At 41.5% G+C, this 18,655-nt stretch overlaps 1 protein-coding gene across 3 annotated transcripts in view; it reads right to left on the minus strand.

Moving 5' to 3' along the window:
• mical2b (microtubule associated monooxygenase, calponin and LIM domain containing 2b) overlaps window positions 1-18,655 on the minus strand; it is a 62,986-nt gene that overhangs the window by 27,701 nt on the left and 16,630 nt on the right. For all 3 annotated transcript variants that reach the window (XM_084936299.1, XM_084936298.1, XM_084936297.1), the window contains exons 2-11: window positions 13,229-13,619; window positions 11,907-12,114; window positions 9,137-9,253; window positions 8,425-8,526; window positions 6,187-6,342; window positions 5,990-6,090; window positions 4,889-5,146; window positions 3,945-4,060; window positions 3,638-3,764; window positions 2,202-2,292 (exon numbers count right to left, since the gene is read on the minus strand). In XM_084936299.1, coding sequence (XP_084792425.1) covers window positions 2,202-2,292; window positions 3,638-3,764; window positions 3,945-4,060; window positions 4,889-5,146; window positions 5,990-6,090; window positions 6,187-6,342; window positions 8,425-8,526; window positions 9,137-9,253; window positions 11,907-12,114; window positions 13,229-13,534 — 1,582 coding nt within the window. In that variant the 5' untranslated portion in view covers window positions 13,535-13,619. The remainder of the gene's footprint in view (window positions 1-2,201; window positions 2,293-3,637; window positions 3,765-3,944; window positions 4,061-4,888; window positions 5,147-5,989; window positions 6,091-6,186; window positions 6,343-8,424; window positions 8,527-9,136; window positions 9,254-11,906; window positions 12,115-13,228; window positions 13,620-18,655) is intronic.

The raw sequence follows: 18,655 nt of genomic DNA on the forward strand, positions 1-18,655 counted from the left end.
CACAGGAAGGGGCATCTTCATGGTCACCATTATTTCCTCAAGGCTGGAAATGTTCCTCAGACAGTGCTGACACTATGGCACGTTAATAAAGTACGGGTTGGTTTGAACTTGCAAAACCTGAACAACCTCCCAGGCCTGAAGCACCACTGGCAGCAGAGCACATGCAAGGACATGCTTTAAATCATGACCGTAAACTCAAGACAGTTAGCAACACAAACAAGAGAAGGAACTAGAGTGTCCAATGGGTCCCAGTACTCTTTCTGCAAAAACACTATAGGTAGTGGGACTGGGACCAGTGGGGTATCAATGCAATCCCCTGCTTCTGAGAAAACACCAGTGTCCTCTTCAGTGCATGATTTTAAACAAACTTATGAAATAGCGTAGCCTTAGTGAGAATTATTAATGATTTTACATGATAAAAAGCATGTGATGCAAATATGTCATGTCATACGTCGTGCATCTTCCTTCCTAGCACAAATAACAAGACAAGCCCATGCAGCGAGAGCTGCTTGTCAGCCTCGGACAACAACTTAAAAGAAAACAAATATGCAAGAAAACTGTTCCTGCTAAAGGCGGAAACGGACCGGATTCAACAAACACCGAGTACAATCAGGTCATGAATCCTTCATATGATGTTAAGCTAACAATAGCCAGTTCTCCATTCTTGGTGCACTAGTTAGTTAAACTCCACATGGCAGGAAGAGCAACCTGTGGGAAACATTTATTGTGCAGCTCCTGAAGAGCTGAACTTGACTTAGCTGTTGTTAAACTAAAGTTTTAAGCACTTTTTCTGGCAAAAACACTACCTTGACTACTTTTGGGCTTGACTTATGCTGTGTCACTACTATTGCTATATAATATGTTGCTGGCACTCTATGGCGACAGATTTACAGAAGCTCACTGCTCTTAATTTTGGTGCGGCCTGCAGCACAGCTTTTATTTATTACAGATTCGATCCATTTTTTCCTACATTCTCAAAAGTATTACAAATTTCCTTTGAAATATTACAATATAATTTTGAGGCTCTATTGCAAAACCCTAGTCCTAATTAGTATAATATTCCCAGGATAATCGCAGCTCTTTACCAACTCCATTATTTTTAGCTCTCCAGTTAATCCTGTGCTCCAATACTGCCATCATATTATTACAGGGAGGCCGTCTCAGGGCGCATTGTTTATGGGGGCAGGAGACATGAACACTATTAAAATTGTTAATATTTACCTGTTTTTTTTGTTTTGTTTTTTTTTATTTACAAATGCAATGTTTGATTACCCCTGCATCCCAAGTTTTAGAACAGATACTTCCATAGTGCCTCTGAAAAGTACGACTACATGCAACATAACCAAAAGTACTAATATTACTAGATTGAGCAAATTTAAATGCAAAGCCCTACACTGTGTGCGTCTGCTATTCCAGATCATATCAGGTCAGCTCATGCATGAAAGAGGCCTCATGTTGGACCCTCGTGCAGGTGTAATGTTATCCACCTGTATTGTCTGCAATGAGGCGTGTCGAGCCTGTGACTGAGATGGAGCTAAAGTTTCCCCTCAGGAGGGTTGAGCAAGCATTCAGTATGATGTCAGCGGCCTTCCTTCTGTGAACCAATCTGAGGAATTTATTCAGACTCTTTTTTTGGGGTATTAGATGACATTGCCAACCGGTGCTGAGATGTTTTTGGAAACCTCGTATGAGCTTCTCAATTTGATGTTTCAAAGAAAGCTTTCATGCAGTGTTAATGAGGCTGCAGATGCATCCAGTCTTACTGATGAGTCAGAATGATCAGATTACTATTAAAAGAAGACTGGGAGCTTTTACAGACTAATTAAGTCCCACCTGAGCAGTTGGCAGCAATCCTTTATGCCGCTACATATTAGGCACATCTACAATCTGCTCTTTGTTATAGCTCCGTGAACAAAGTAGATTGGCTGGGACTGTAATCTCCAATTTGTGACTATTAAAGACTCACACAGCAGAAAATGAAGCTGTTCGACATGCTGGGTCTGTCCAGATGCATCAAATGCTCTCAAAGTGCAATGGTCCAAGAACACGACGAGGAGAGCTCGATTATCATCAACTGTCTTTTTCTGTAATGCACTATAACGTTGAGGTTCTTTGATGTTACAACTTGACACGATTATAATTAAATCCATTATTCATGTTTGATGGTTGGAGTGCACTTTGTAGCTTGGAGGAACATCTACCTTTCCTGGACAGGTTGACTGATCGACGTGCTGGTCCTCCTCTTTCTATCTGACCTGGTCCCTGATGACCATCAATGAACAGGTGACGCACCTGGAAGCACAAAAATCAGGAGGCCTAATGAAATATAGGTTGTAGGGATGTGCAGATAGAAACTGTAGGCTGTCAACTAAAATTTGTATATTTTTTTCTTTAAATGTTACATTGGTACATGGCATTTGAACTGCAAAATATATATGATACTGGCCACAAAGGTTTCTGTTGCAACAAAATGTACTTGGCACTCTTTCCACATTCAGTGGAAAGATTACATGATTGTGTTGACTGCACAAAAAACAGTCAGAACATCCCTGTTTGAGTTTTCAGAGTCTGCAGGCTTCCAGTGTCACGAGAACCAATACTTGGAGAGATGTTTTCTCATTTCCTGTTTTGATCTTTTGAAACTGATTGGCTGTGATTGTCCAATGGTTATGAAGACGAAAAACAAAAGACAAAATTTGGGGGGTGGCTGTAGCTCAGGCGGTAGAGCAGGTCATCTACTATTCAGAAGGTTGGTGGTTCGATTCCTGGCTTCCCCTAGTCTGCATGCCAAATATCCTTGGGCAAGATACTAACCCCAAATTGCTCTCTGATGCATCCATCAGAGCATGAATGCGTGTGTGAATGTTAGTTAGAAAGTGAATGGGTGAATGCACAAGTTGTATAAAGTGCTTTGAGTGCTCAGAAGAGTAGAAAAGCGCTGTATAAGAACCAGTCCATTTACCAAATCCAGGAATATTTGTGTGACCACGGGTTTGAAGATGTTTGGTGTTGATGACTACTTATTTTTTTGTTAATGCAATGAAACAGACACATAAGTTTGCTTATTTGATCAATGTAGGGATGTCAGATTCCACCCTTCTTGATTTCACCAGACAGTCCCCATATTTTCATATTCAGAATCATAGCAATTACTCCTTGATGACCCCTCTCAGCTGCACCATAGTGCTGAATCATCAGAATTTGTGATGGCAAATGCAATATATTTGCATAGTTCAAGTGAGCATATTCAGTTTCCCCAGTGCCCTTATTTGCAGAGCTGAATATTATCGATGTAAATCTAGAAACGCAGCTCTCACTGAGGGTGTAGTTGGTTGGTGCCAAAACACCAGCAGCAGTAGAGATTTGATCTCACACTGCAGAATTTGTAGAGAATTTGCTCAGAACAAGTTTGAGCTCGTTGTCGATGCCTTATGGAGAATAAAGGAAACATCTAAATCTCTTCAAACACGGGTTTATTTATGTGACAGCTACCATATTAATGTGGAAATGATCCCCTAACATTGTAGTTTATAATGAGGTAGACAAGTAGAGATTTCAATCCAGTATTTCTGTTAAGTGTAGAAGGCAACTTCATTCCTTCTTTCTTTACAGGTACACTGTTGAGTACAGGACTCACCTGATGTGGGCGCACACAGCTGGCGTTGAGGTTGGGGTAGCGGGTAGCAGGGTCAATGGAGTACTGTTCAAAGTTTTTACTGATGTTCTCTGGGGTGGTCTGGGGTAGAAGACGGTAAATGCTCTCCCTGGAGTAGAAAGAAAGATTTAACTATCAGACTTAAGAAAGAACAGCTTTTAAAAGGAACCCAGAGTAATCTATGACTTAAAAGTGCATTCATGTGGAAACAAACCAGCTCAGGCATTATTAGAAGACATAATCCGTTTGAAAGTAACTGACCCTTGAATCCATGAACATGCTCACACACCTCTCAGCCAGGATCTCCAGTGGGCTCTTTCCTTTTGCCCAGCCCTTCACCATCCATGCAGTGTCAAAGGCAGCCAAAAAACCCCGAGCGCAACCCGTACCCATCGGCCAGAACGGCTGTAAACAGAAAGCATGACACACACAAGCTGAGCCTGGAACACAATAACAGCAGTGTTGGACAACTTTCACAACACTGATAAATAAATACATAAGTACATTTTATTCTAGGCACCTGTCAAAAACACTCAAGATCACATTAGAAGACTTAAAAATATACATACCATTAAGTCAATAAAAGATTCAATAAAACAGTTAATAAAACAAGTCAATACAAGTAGTTTACAATACATAAAGTCATTATGACCAGAGTGGCAGGTGGAAAACGATCAGACTGGGTGTGGGAGTTTAACGATGGTGTTTGGCAACGGGATCTGAAAGCAGAGAGTCGGTGTTATGGATGTCTGGTGGGAGGGAGTTCCCCAGGTGATGGACGGACAAGGTGAAGCCTGTAGAGCCCATAGCAGCCAAACGGGTGGATGCCACAATGAAATGGAGAAACGCATCCAAAAGTTCAGGGAGGCACTTCAGAGTAAGGTTAGTGACTGCCTTGAAAGCTGGGAGCAGAATTTTGAAATCAATACAATATTTATCCAGAAGCCAGTGAAGCTGCTGAAGGACAAACATGATGTGGTTAATGGACGAGCTGGTGATGGTGCGAGCAGCAGAGCTCAGGAACAGCTAAAAGTTATGGATGAACTTGAACACGCGGGGACGGCAGTACTGTTGGGTGAGACGGATGGAAGCGATTAATGTTACGAAGATCAAAGTACGATGTGAGGATGGAAGGACAGTGCGCCGTCAAGGATGACACGCAGACTCTTAAGCTGAGCGGAGGGAGAAACCGAGCGACTGTCAATGAAAAGGGAATGCTACAACTTCTCATACCTCAAGCAAACTATCTCCCACCAGTGCAACCAGCAGCTGGTGTCCATGTTTCTCCCTGATCAAGGCGGCGTTTTCTGAGGCGTACATGCAGGTGAAGTCAAACATGGCTACATCCGGCTGTCCGTAGTGGTTGATGGCGTAGTCCAGGGATGGCAGCTGGTAGTTGGTGCCAAAATCAGCTGCTTCACGAGCATATGAGAGCAACGCTTCCTGATTGACGTTGTCAGGACTCAGAAGCCGTTCAGTTTCCATGTAATCCTGCATTAATAAGAAGGAGACAGTTAGTTTTAGGCACACGGCTGTATTGACAGTTGCTTTTTCACCACAGGCTCACATGTGGCATCGTTCAGTACTGACGGGCAATGTAAGACGAGAGGGAGACCACTGAACACACGCGTCTTTACCTATATTACTCCCACTGTGGGGGAAAACATCTGCCTTCTTTTACACTGTGGGGACCTCATAGTCACAAATTATCTTAAAAGAAATAATTACATTTTTTTAAAAGAAACAGTTGTAACAGGTTTAGGGAGAGTTTCCAGGATCTTAAGAGAAATCCATGTAATGGTCTTAAACTGGTGATAAAGGTAGAGGGGAGAGAAAGAAAATTAATAAATAGCCCTCATACGTATGCCAATCCAATACTCTAATACTTTCCTGCGTGTGTGTGTGTGTGTGTGTGTGTGTGTGTGTGTGTGTGTGTGTATTTTCAGATAATTGGTTTGGCAGACATTACTGGGTGGTTAGACTGAGGGTCACATGGAGCCTTTCCAATATGATCCAGTTGATGTCCTAATGCAATTGTAATAACCGCATTTATAATGTCTAATCTATTTAATGGGGTGTGTGTGTGTGTGTGTGTGTGTGTGTGTGTAGCGCATGAGCATTTAATTAGAACCCTATTCATCAACCTCCTCTATGCCGACCCGTCACTCACTGGTCTGTCGAGCACGCACGCATTCCTGTTTGGGAACGGTCTTTGAATCCTGGAACCAGGGTTAACCACAGAGGGAGGGTGTGAACTGTGACCCATTGGAGTCTGGAAGAGTCGAATCTATGTTTGTGTGTCTGATTAAATCAAAGTCAGCTGAGTAAACTTACATTAATGATGACCCCTTTGTCCAGCAGGCTCTGCTTTTTTGCAGTCATGACAAAGTAGTGGGTGTTGTCTTTGTAGTAAACTATGTTCTCCAAGTCGATTCCTGCAAACATGAACATATTTACTTAACAGAGGACGTTTAGCATTTAGAGTGGGAGAAGCTGTCATTTTCCCACTGCAACATTCTTTCCTGACTCACCCGTCTCCTCTTTGAGTTCCAGAAAGAACTTTTGGTTAAAGATGAAGGCCACGCCACTTATTTCTTCTACTTTGGCCTCTGCTGTTGTGTTCCTATTGACAAAGTTAGCCGTTATAGCGATGGCCAGCTTCCCACGAAACTCCTTGCGCCTGAAACCTGCAGAGGTGGGGGAGGAAAAAAAACAAAAACAAAAAAAAAGGGTTCAAACCATTCAAATCATTTATCATTTCCTGAGGTTGGTAAATCAATACAAAAGTGTTGAAAATACAATCCACACAAAGCTTCACTTTGTTTGTTCCAATAGTGGGAAAACAGAGTAAGCCTGCTCCTGATGACCTCAGTGATCTGGATGTTTTATAAGGCAAAGGGTGAATTAAAATGTAAATCAGTAAGACTCCATTTAGTGCTTTACACATGAGAAGAATGATTTTAAAAGTTATTCAAAGGGAATGCAGTAATTTATTTTTTACTGAGTAATGCGCTCCACCTTTTTGATGTTTGTTAGATTTCTGCAGAATTATGAATGAGCTGTAGTTTTACTATGACCTGTAAAGACACAGTTACAATAATCTAATCCGCTGAAGACGTGATCATTTGAATACTGTGTAAGCAAGATTTTCTGCATCTGCTTCAGACTGAAATCCTTTAATTTTTCCAATATTTTTCCAATGGTACTAACACGGTAGGGCAATGGTTAGCACTGATGCCTCACAGAAATAAGGTCCTGGGTTTGAATCCAGGCTGGATTTACAAGAGATGCCTTTTGTGTGGAGTCTCCAGGTACTCTGGCTTCCTCCATGCATGCAAACATGCATGGGGTTAAAATAACTGGTGTCTCAAGTGGTTATAGGTGTTTCTGTGAGTGTGTCTCTGTGCCAGCCCTGTGATAGACTGAAGATCTGTCCAGGGTATACCCTGCGTCTTGGCCTATGACAGCTGGGATAGGCTCCAGCACCTCTGATGTAAGGCTGATAGTAGGCTGAATTTGTGCATCATGTTTTCTAGATAGGCTGTTTTCTTTGGGGGTGAAAACAACCACTGATTTGCTTAATGCACTTTTTGTTTAAGTGTAGGGGAACGGCAATCACGTGGTGACACTGATGTGTCGAGTTGTGTGTCATCTGCATACTTTTGACAATAAATGTTATAATACTCTGAATGAGAGGGAGCATGTAGATGTTATTCCCTCAATACCGCTAATGTACTCTCCAAAATCCAAAAGTACTTATCAAACAGGCTCCAAGTGTACATCACATCCTTTGTCCCGGGACAAGACTCAGCAGTCCATCTGCATCTAAAGGACAGAGGTCACTCTTTCGAAGATGCCAATGTTCCCATTTTGGACCGAGAAGACAACGGTTTGAAAGAGGAGTGAAAGAAGCCATCTATGTCCACTGAACGGCCATCTTTGAACAGAGGCGGTGGTTTACGACACCAACTGTCTGCCATCCAGTGTTGAGATCCCTTCCCAGATGCCTTAACATCACATCCTGGGCCTTTTGACCTCAGGAAATCACATGATAGGGTGGGGCTAGGTTTCACAATTAGACTCTTTGCCATCCTTATCATGGATATGTGGAATTACTTCAAGTCTAAAGAAAATCCCTGCAGGGCCTAACCACTGGGGAATTTAGTATTTTTTGTGTTTTTAAGACAGAAGCTGCAATTCTTAAGTTATCTAGTGTAGACGACAGTCAGGAGTTAGGGAAAGAACAACATTATGACTAACAAATAATTTGCACAAACACCCCCCCCTCCCTCCTACTAGTCGATCATTATAATCCAATTTAGAATATTCCTTGGAGGAAAGCCCCGGAGCAACATGCAGTTGAAAGAGTTTCTCTGCAGTCATGGAGACACCAAACCTTCAGGAGGATGATGCTTCCCATTAGTCATCTTTATGGGAAAGTAAACATGTTCATAACACACATATGCCACACACACTTACACACGAGCAGAAAATAAACACTGCAACTTGTACGCTTTGACAAAGCCAACAAAGCTCTCCAACAGTTCATGAACCAGAACACCCCTCTGACCCCATACGCACCATTAAGCCTCCAGCTGAAACTATGTCAACAGGAAATGCTTTACCAAGTGGCCGAAAGCAGCTTTGCGCCACCTCACCTCATTTCCACAAAAAACAAACAAACGGAGCTTTGACTCCTGAAATGTAGGTCCATACCAAAGTATGACCCACAGCACCACTCGCATCTGTAACCTATAATCTTTTCTCACCATCTAATGTGCTTCTGCGTCCGTCAGCTCCAATCACCACGTCAAATTCAAAGTCCGAGACAGGATGGCCAGAGGGTCGGATCTCTGCCCGCCAACCATGACCTGAGGAAGAACACAAGGAACCATATATGATATACAAGGACAGTGCAAGAAAACACAAGCAGGAAGGCAGGAAGGCACGCTCAAGTGCTGATTTTAAAGAAAAACACGAAACAGTCAGAGCAGATGAGGTTGGATCTCAACTACCCTCTCAGTGTCACATAGTTGTGTCATGTTCCTTGGAGTGTTAGAGTGAGAAAGTTTCTGGACATGCTGTGTGGGACATGCTATTTTAAGACATTCAGAAAACCCAGCACAGAGTTCAACTAAAATTTAACAGCACACTCAGTTTATCTTTATTCTCCACACAGAGTAGAAAGAGTAGAGTAGAAATACTCTATATACACTTCAAATGTGCAATCATTTTAACATGCACTGTGTGTAGGGAACTTTCCTTATATAGCCAAGATATGCAGGCGGGTCCCAGCATGTCACTGCCACTCATGACACTTTAACATACAGATAATACCACAAATACACACCCACAGACACACTTGTCTTTCTGTATTTGTGAGGATACTTACTGACTTTGGAACTGAAAATGGCTTCATAGTAGAGCAATGCACTGACTCACACACTGGTGTAATGAATTTGTTCATGAGGACATACTCACCCACATCTGTCTGCTCCTCTGGTGGCTCCAGCAGTTTGATGAACTCAACATTGACGTGAATCTCGACACCAAGGATCAAGCTCACTTTTACAAGCATCAGTTGAAGCTGGCGGATACCTGGAGCAGGGGCAAAGAGACAAGTATGTTCACAGAGCAAACCAAGAAAAGAACCATCTCTACTGGCAAAAAACAGCAATTCTACATACTTAGTAGTTATTAACACACATCAATTAAATCTCCAGAATAAAACTGGGAAATTTAAAAAAGCCCACGTCCTCCAAGATCCATGATTAGAAAAAAGGCATTCTTCTAACCAAGCAGCAACTTACAGGGATAAATAGAAATTATGCCAACAGAGAAGTGCCAAAAATGACCCGAGCCCATTCCAGGGTGGATTTTAAAGTTAGAATGCACTTTACAGGCTGTAAACTAATTAACTCTCAAGTGTGTCTCTGCAATGCACTTTGCTATCCATGCTGGCAAGCAATATGCAACAACTCAGTAGTTTTAAACCAAAAACGGTTTAAAACCCCCAAAATCTGGGTGTTGATGAGCAGGGGAACAAATATAACTAAGTTTAATATATACAACCTTTGGTATGGAATGTGGTTTACTGATGCTATCGTGCTGATGTTTATTTTGCTGAAATTGGACTCAGATGAGTTTTTAAATGTTATTTATTCATGAAATAAATAGTTTGGGGGTTTGAACCTTTTTATGCTTCTTAAATAGGCCACGTCACATAAGTCAAAGAACCACTGACATAAAAAAGGTAATCACGAGGATTATAAAAATAGAGCTTTGCTGCTGCTGCGACTGAATGAATCCAAAGCAACAAAGACAAGGACACCGTACTTGTGTGGATCTGTCACATACAAATCTGGTACAACAGAGTACTGCAACCAAACAGACCATAAAACAGACTGACAACAGTAGATACTTGCAGAGACATGGCAACAGACTCTCAATGAGTCAAAATTTAAAATCAACATAAACATGATTTTTTTTAGTTTTTAGAATAATATAATGCGAGTTGTTTGTACATGTTTCCACTTGTGCTCCAGAATGAATTAAAGTTAACGGACGTTCAGGAGAAGGACATGCAGTGGGTGGGTGTGGCGGAGGAGGATGCTAGGGATGAGATGGAGGCAGATGATCTGCTGTAGCAGCTGGAAGAAGATTCCCCCTGGACACTACTGTAAGAATCTGAGATGCTGAAGCATTTACACTGTACTTACATGCATTAGCAAAGAATGCCCGTACAGTACAGATGAGGAAAAAAAAAAAACAATAAGTGAAGAGAGTCAGCAGACCTCATCTTTGAAATGAGATACATGACAGTTACTAAAGCTGGAGAGCAACAAGTGCGAATGGAAATGTGAATGGTAAATGGCCTGTATTTGAATAGCGCTTTACTCAGTCCCTATGGACCCCAAAGCGCTTTACACTACATTCAGTCATTCACCCATTCGCACACTGGTGATGGCAAGCTACATTGTAGCCACAGCTGCCCTGGGGCGCACTGACAGAGGCGAGGTTAACCACCACCAGCAGGCAACGGGTGAAGTGTCTTGCCCAAGGACACAACGACCGAGACTGTCCAAGCCGGGGCTCGAACCGGCAGCCTTCCGATTACAAGACGAACTGCCAACTCTTGAGCCACGATCGCCCCGCTACTTGCAAACTGCAGCAAACTGCAGCAAGTCAGGCTGCAGGAAAACAATCCTCCTCTCACATGACACAGAGTCACACATCCACTTCTGTGACGTTGGCTTTGGTTTTGTGGCCAGACAACATCACATTTACTGCACAGTAGTGATTTATCACACACACAGTGCACTTACTCAGAGGCAGGAACCATTTACATGTTATGGCTTCACAGTACTTTGCATGTTTTCTCTGTTAAAGCACTACTGCGGTGCCACTCTGAGGACTTTACAGCCCATTTTATTTTTACAAATGTGCTTCAAACGCATCACATGCAAGAAATCAAACAAAAATAAAATTAGAAATGAAATTAGATTAGAATTTGAAAAATCAGATTAGAATGAATACATTACATTAAAAAAAAAAAATCAAATCAATATTAGAAATTTTTCAGAGCGATTAAATGTTCTATAATGTAGAACTTTTGCCAGACTTATTTTATAATCTGACACCTCTTCAACTGGCATAAGAAATTCACATTTAGTTAAGACTAAGGGGTAAGAACCCTGGGCATCCACTAATGTCTGTGCCCCGCCCCTTACACACAGAGTGGAGAAAGTAGCAACTTCCTCTGGGCTAAAGGATGGTACCAACTTTCAGCCAAAGTACAAGCCCGACATCAAAGCTGGCACTGCACTTCCTCAGATCTCCAGAAATACACTCACAAAAACCACATTAAGAGATAAAAGATGGAAAATTTCCCAAAATATTATTATAGCTTAATAAAATTTCAGACAGGCAGAGCAACTGAATTTTAATTCATTTTTCTTATGTCTCAAATGAGATTGTTTCATGACTATATCATCAAGATACCATGGGACTCATGTTTTGTTTCCTATTACAACCATTTAGAACCTGGTCTGTAAGTAACTTTAAAAACAGATGAATTATTCAATCATAAATTGGAGCCATTTGAAAGGAATTAGGATGCGTCTTCCTCCCTAGAGCTAAAAATCAAAGAATGTGTGTCACAGTTTAACTTTCAGTCAACTTCAACAACTCTGCTGTGCTGTTTTTTGGCAAAGCTTAAAAAAAAGGAGACAAATGATGTGTGCACGCTCACTGATGTGGTCGATGGAGCCAGCACAGAACTTTCCGTAGAACTTCTTGGCCCCGAGTCCCCTGAGGTCGTGAATGGTGTAGGGCCAGAGGTGGAGCACATTGTTCCTGGAGAAGGTGTCTCTTTTTTCAATCACCACCACCTTGCAGCCCAGCAGAGTCAGCTCGATGGCCGTCCGAAGGCCACACGGACCGCCGCCGATGATCAAACACTGAATGGGAGAAGATTTCAGCTTTAAGATTCTGTACTGCAACACAGGAACAACTCCAGCATGTCGTCTGCCTGTCTGACTCTCACTGTCATTGTACTAGCTTGTTTAACACTAGCTTATAAAACAAGGGAGTTCACAGAGAGGTCTGAAGGCAAACGGCAACAGACAGTAACTGAAATGTTCTCTTGCATGTTATTCAACCCAATCAGGTTGTGAATCACTCAACACACCTAAAATATCAGCATGTAAGCTTAAACATATACTTTACAGATTACTGAATTTCAACCCCTAATGCAAATATGCCATGTACGCAACTGGAGTGGGAAAGCATCAGTCAAATGTCTTGACACAGCGAGCGCCTCTCTTTTTAATCACAGTCAGCGTTTCATTTCCAGATTGGCACGCAGCTATTTTACAGCTACACGTAGCCAAACAATTAGCACAGCAATTTGGATAATTTTTGTTAGGGTACATTTCTAACGGCTACCTTATTAAAAAGAACAAAGAAAAACCGACAGATTCACAGAACTCTACAAAGTCCCAAACTGCTAAATCCTCTGCCCTCATTTTGAGAATAGATACAGTTTTAAAAGAGAGATCGCCCACCCAGCCTTAGGCCCACCATTTTTCTCCTGGAAAAAAAAAAAAAGCCTGAAATAATAGTTTCTGTTATTTTTGGCCAACTCCCAACCCAGGCATTCTGTGTTAATCTCCCCTCTGTGAGTCTCTGGCCTCATTTCCCTCCAGACTTCTTATCTTCTCCTTCAGAAATGAGCTTTCCAATGCTGCGTTAAACACGGTGCTAAGAATATCCATTCGTTTATGGCGAGACAAAACTCACGTGACAGAAAATACCAAATAGGAGATCCTTATTGTATCACATGAAATGCATATGTGAACTTTCATAATGTTTTTGAGCAAATAATACTTAAAAACACAGGTTACACTAAGTAAATGTTTCTGCATGCATCTCAGTAATCGATTTATATTAATTCTGCTCCTCAGAGTTTGGATCATGTGTTTACTGCTGGTCAACAGCCTTCAACACTATCAGAACAACATCACACAACCACTTCAGAACCTTCAGAGGTCAGTCGTGCTTGGTCTTTCTTACCCTCGTGCCTTGGCAGGCCTTATTCTGGTTGTAGACCTTTTGCTGAGCTCTCTTGTCCAGTTTGGTCCAAAGGGCTTTGACTTTCCAGGTGCTGACTGCCGCCTTCAGTGAGTTATAGAAATTGCTGTGGTCCAGTGGATCCAGCTCCAACTGCCTGCAGAGGATGCTGAAAGCCTGCAGAGTCCCTTTACAGGTAGATGCCTGGACAAAGTTCTCAAATAGCTGGCTGGCCTGAGCCGTACGCTCATCCTCTTTCTCACCCATCTGCCCAGTTGATGACCGGTGTGTCCAGTCTCCTTTAATCATTTTCTTCCACCTTTGCTCTCCTGCTTTTTTATCCTCTCCTTCCACACAGTCAGCACGGGACTCCCAGCATTTGTGCAGTGTTCAGCTGAATAAAAGAAAACAGATTTTTAGAAACAGACTCGGGGGAAGAAGACCAAGAACTTGTTACAGAGTTCACAGAAGTATATCTGTCAGCGAGGGAAAGGTGAGGTTATCATTTGGTGCAAAGAACAGCAAACTAAAGTTTTGTTTTGTTCCCCAGGTTTAACTGGATATTCTATATATAGAGTTTTAATGTCCTGGTGATTTCTGAAATTAAAGTCAATTTAGATACAATTTTAAAATAAATGCACAAATAACCACCAGGAAAGACTTCAATATTTGTCAAAGGTGACGAGATTACTTTGTTATAATAATTACAAAAAGATGAGGTGCTTATGCCCTGCTCCGTTCTGGTCATGTTTGCGACTGCAGTGACATCTTTCAAGTATTAATTTTGCATCGCTGTCTGGAAACACCCTTGTAGTTCCTGCAAGGTCACGTTTCAAACGTAAGGAGTCTGAAAATAAATTGAGGTCAGCATGTTGCCTCATATAGAGTGTCATGTCCTGCATTCTGTGTGAGGTATCCGGGGACTAGCACTGCTTTACCAATACATCCCTGTACAGGCCTACACATCCACCTCCAGCCAACGACAAGCCTGTGAAGTTCAAACAGTTATTACTAAGCTGGACATATTTTTTGTCCCCTGTGCAACAAAGATATTTGCCCCGACTACCTGATAGGATTATGACCCCATGTGCATTTGGAGGGTTCAGCTGAGCAGTCATGGGAGCAGCTCAAACCCTGTAGCTGCAGAAATACAGAGAAAACACTTTCACAGTTATAATTATGTGCCAGCAGCAACTCAGGGAGGCTCAAAATGTGGAAAAAGCAAAAGCTAAGGAAGAATACATCGCTTCTTCTAAATCGTGCAAACTGATTTATGTTCATAACTAAGAGCTCATGAAGATGACGACCAAATATCAAGATAGCAGCACTTCTCTGCTGAGTATTTATCCTGAGACGGTTCGTTTCATAAGAGATGTTATAAGTATAGTCTGCACATGTCAAGTCTGGACATCCTCTGTCCCAAATCCATGATTGTTGAAGTCAACAGTCGCATCATAAAAGCATTGATAGCTGCACTATTCAATTCTTTAAGGATGGATTATGTGAATATTAACAACTTAATCCCAAAGTTTGAAGAACACTCATCCACCCTGTAAAAGCTTATAAACGGCTTCCTGGGAAATGCTTCTCAACTCATTTCTCACAACCTGACCAATTAATCACTACAAAATGTTCCTATTTAGGAAACTAAACACCCACCTTGTCACTGTCGATGTAAATGCAACGCTGAAAGAAAGCAGCCTCTAAATTTGTCATGTACATGTACTGTTCAGCTGGTGGATGTTCATGTTAAACATGGGGAGTTTCAGATTACTAGGTCAGCGAATGCAAAACTAGTTCCTGTGAACCAAAGGCTCAGGTTTTAAACCGAGCGCTCTGACAGTTTCCCAGTAGTTTTGTTTTTTTAATTTCAGGAGTTCAAGAATTAAAATACGAAGCTTGAAAATAAGATTAATGATATTTTCACTTTAATATCTGAGTCATTAATACTGGACCTTTGTTTTTGATGTCAGACTTTTTTTTAAATAAATGATTAATAAGTCTAATGTTCAGTGAGACATAGGCTCATACTGCCTTTCGTTAACATGTACTTGGCTTCATTTTTGGCGATTCCAGTGCTTTGAGGGCCAAAAGTCGTCAATGTCACAACATTTGACAGTTAAATTCTACACTTCAGCTGATTTCCCTGCATACATAACACTTCCAAGCATGCACACCACATTCACTTCAACTGTTTGACATTTCAAATGACAAGACATCTGGCTGAGAATCCCTACTGCTGACTAGTGCATTCAGCAGAGCACCACGGGAACATCAGCATGAGTATAAATCCTCAAAACAGTACTAGTCACTTGCTTAAGATAAGTCATTGACTCTAAATTAAGCTTCCCTCATCTCCACAACTACATCCCTACTATCAGGCACGTGGCCGGCACTAGTGGATGAAAGCATGAGCAGGACCGACTCACAGGATCCAACAGTACATGAACTCAAGTACTTACAGGTAATGTTTTAATGTACTTGTATTTCTACGTCTACTGCAAATGTTGTGCTTCGTACTATTTAGATGCCTGTAACTCTTTATTTAACTGTTAAGTAAAGATTCTAAATACTCATTTAACAACTATTCAGTGTTTAACTCTTGTATTACTTGCTGTGTAATTCCATCTGTATGAGGGCACAGGGTTGAAATCAGCTTTTCAGACTTCCTGTGGGCCCCATCGCTTTTCTGTTAGTCCTCCATTGGCCACGCCATGACACCCCTGACTCTGTTATGTTTGTTGGAACGTGCTTTGGAGCTGCTCGGCTGAACAGACCATCTTAAATTACCCCAAACATCTTTTTTTGCACTACTTCCTCCACAACAAACTGCAATACGCAAATATCTCTAGCTTCAATCTCTACTCTTTAAATAAAAGTTTAAAAGTTTCAGAATTTTACTTTGCTTAATACCTCCTTGTATATGATTCAACTCAGTAATTTCCTTAATATTAAAAAGTATTTTTTATTCTATACGTCTCAAACTATCCCCAAAAACAGGCTTGCGTGTTATTTGAAGCCAAAGCCAAACCATTTCCTGGATAACATCTCTGTCAAAGTATCACATCCCAATCGCTGGAAGCCTCTCAGCATCACTGTTACAGTCATGGAATCTGCTTTCCTGGAGGAGCTGCGAGAGGGATCGCATTTCTTTCATCTACAGACGGGAGCCGACGTGCGCGCTTACGCACGCAGCACACGGCATCCAAAACACCTGAAACAGAATCGCATGAAAATCTGTGTTTGTACAGGAGAGTGTGCGTCACGGCAAGGGAAGCGCATGCAGCAGAACACCTGGTGGGGCCTTCACTTTGTGCCAGTCACATTCCCCACACTCTGCAAGAAAGACAGACCTTCTCTTTAAATCCTTGATTCGCCCAAAGGGGGGCTCAGGTCTCTGCTACCAAACAGTTTGGCAGCACACAGTAGCGTCTCAATTACTATTCCTCCCCCGAAACACTCACACATGCTTACTTTAGACCCTTTGTGCCATTTTAATGGAGAAAGTTTTCTAAAGCTTTGTTGCCAGTTTTCCCATCTAATTGAAATAATACATGAATGCATTTAGCAGTTTGCCTAGCAAAACACCCATACTAGTTTCACATTTAAGCTCCCTTCCATATCAATTCTAAAGGGAACTTGAGACACGGCTCAGAGCAAATATAAAAAAAATTAAAAAAAAAAAAAAAATCGAGGAATGTGTTTGGAAACTGCGTCCTGAAAACAGCACGGAAGCCAACTGTTCTACTTGCAGCTCCCACTGACCAGCTGGGTCAGGAGAAAAATATAGTAATGTGTGTGTTGAGATTCACAGAGCTGGAGGGTTATGGGAAAAGTCCTAACCTTGGAAGCTGTACTACTACTGTATATAACCACATCTGGCAGGGTGCATTCTGGGAAGCATGATAGAGGAAGTGGTTTACTTTGTATCGCCTCCCAAGCTCACTTCTGTCTCACAGTATATCCATATCAGCCTGCATTTCAAGGCCTGTTTCAGCCGAGTCACAAACTAACGCAACAGATGAATGTCTGCAGCTTTTTTTTAATGCCTTTTCCTCCTACAGCAAGAGGAATAAAGTTTACGGTGCAAGGTCATACTGAAGTATCGTGTTCCTATTTTATGCAGTATACACTTAAAGTTTACAAATGAATGCAATTTGGGCCTCCAACTCTCACCTCCCTGTAAGTGGAACCTACACCCAACAGCCCCTCCACACACCCGTCCAAGTCTATTGACACCAAGCATTCATACACTGTATATTTCTATTCCTGAGTACTTGAATGAGTGACCTTTTAATTAGGTTAGTCATTTTAGTTGTGTCGGGTGTCCGCAGCGATGATGTGATATGAAATACAAGAACACTTCAGAAGTAACACAAGGCTAGATCACTTATGGATAGTTATTTATGCACCGTATGCATACATTGTGTGTTTGTGATACCATCCTGATACACGTTAAAGGCATGTGTATGTGCACTTGTGCAAACTATAGAAAGGAAATGTGCGTTTAAAGAGTTTCTTTGAGACAAAAGAACCAGCTGCATCTAAAGGCTCCATGTCAGATTTTGATGTCAATGACAGTGGTATTCCTATCATAACTATCTAAGGAACACAGCACTGGCTGTGCATAGTACCCCACCCAGCAGGCTCTGTTTACAGGCAGCAGCCAGTTAGAAGTCAGGTGGCTTAAAGGGAGCTTAAAACAGCTCATTTCAGACTCAGGGTGAACTGAGAGACTGCACCAATGACCAAAGTAAGAGAAAGATTATTTTTAAGTTAATTTAGTACAAACTAAGCATACATAGAAAGAAAATAAAAATCTAAAATGAATTTAAAAGCCATTTTCTACTTTTCAAACTGGTTTTGTAGGTCAGGGTTGACTCAGTGTGTGAGTGTGTGTGTGTTGGGGGAATCTGTTTAATGTAATGCTATCCCTCTTTGAGCCTCTGCTTAGTTAGCAGTTGATATCGGAGAGACGTCACAGTTTATTTTTTTCCACACCATGTGGACAGAACCAAAATCATTTGAGCTGCACTTGTCAAAGTGGGTTAAATGTCTTGATGCATGCTCAATCATCCAGGTAAGGAAACCCCAAAGAGTTGATTCTGTTCATGTGAATGGCAAAGCACAATCAAAGCTAAACAACAATTTGTTCCATTCACAAATAAAAAGACTATTTTGCATGATTACCTTGTTCCAGGCTTTACTATACACTTCAGCTAAAAAAACTATATGCTTTTACTATAACCATTGTCTCTTAAAGTAATGGAAAAACACTAAATGCATCCTATAAACTTATCATCATGGCTCTTTGCACTGATTGTTCTGTATGTTAATGAATGCACAAAGTCAATACCTGTGGAGACTATTTCAGGCATAAAATAAATATATATCCAATGTTGTCCATTACATTAAATGGGCTGAGATGGC

This window comes from Perissodus microlepis, chromosome 7 (genome assembly GCF_051167445.1).
Source record: "Perissodus microlepis isolate ML-2025 ecotype Zambia chromosome 7, ASM5116744v1, whole genome shotgun sequence".
Lineage (NCBI taxonomy): Eukaryota > Metazoa > Chordata > Actinopteri > Cichliformes > Cichlidae > Perissodus > Perissodus microlepis.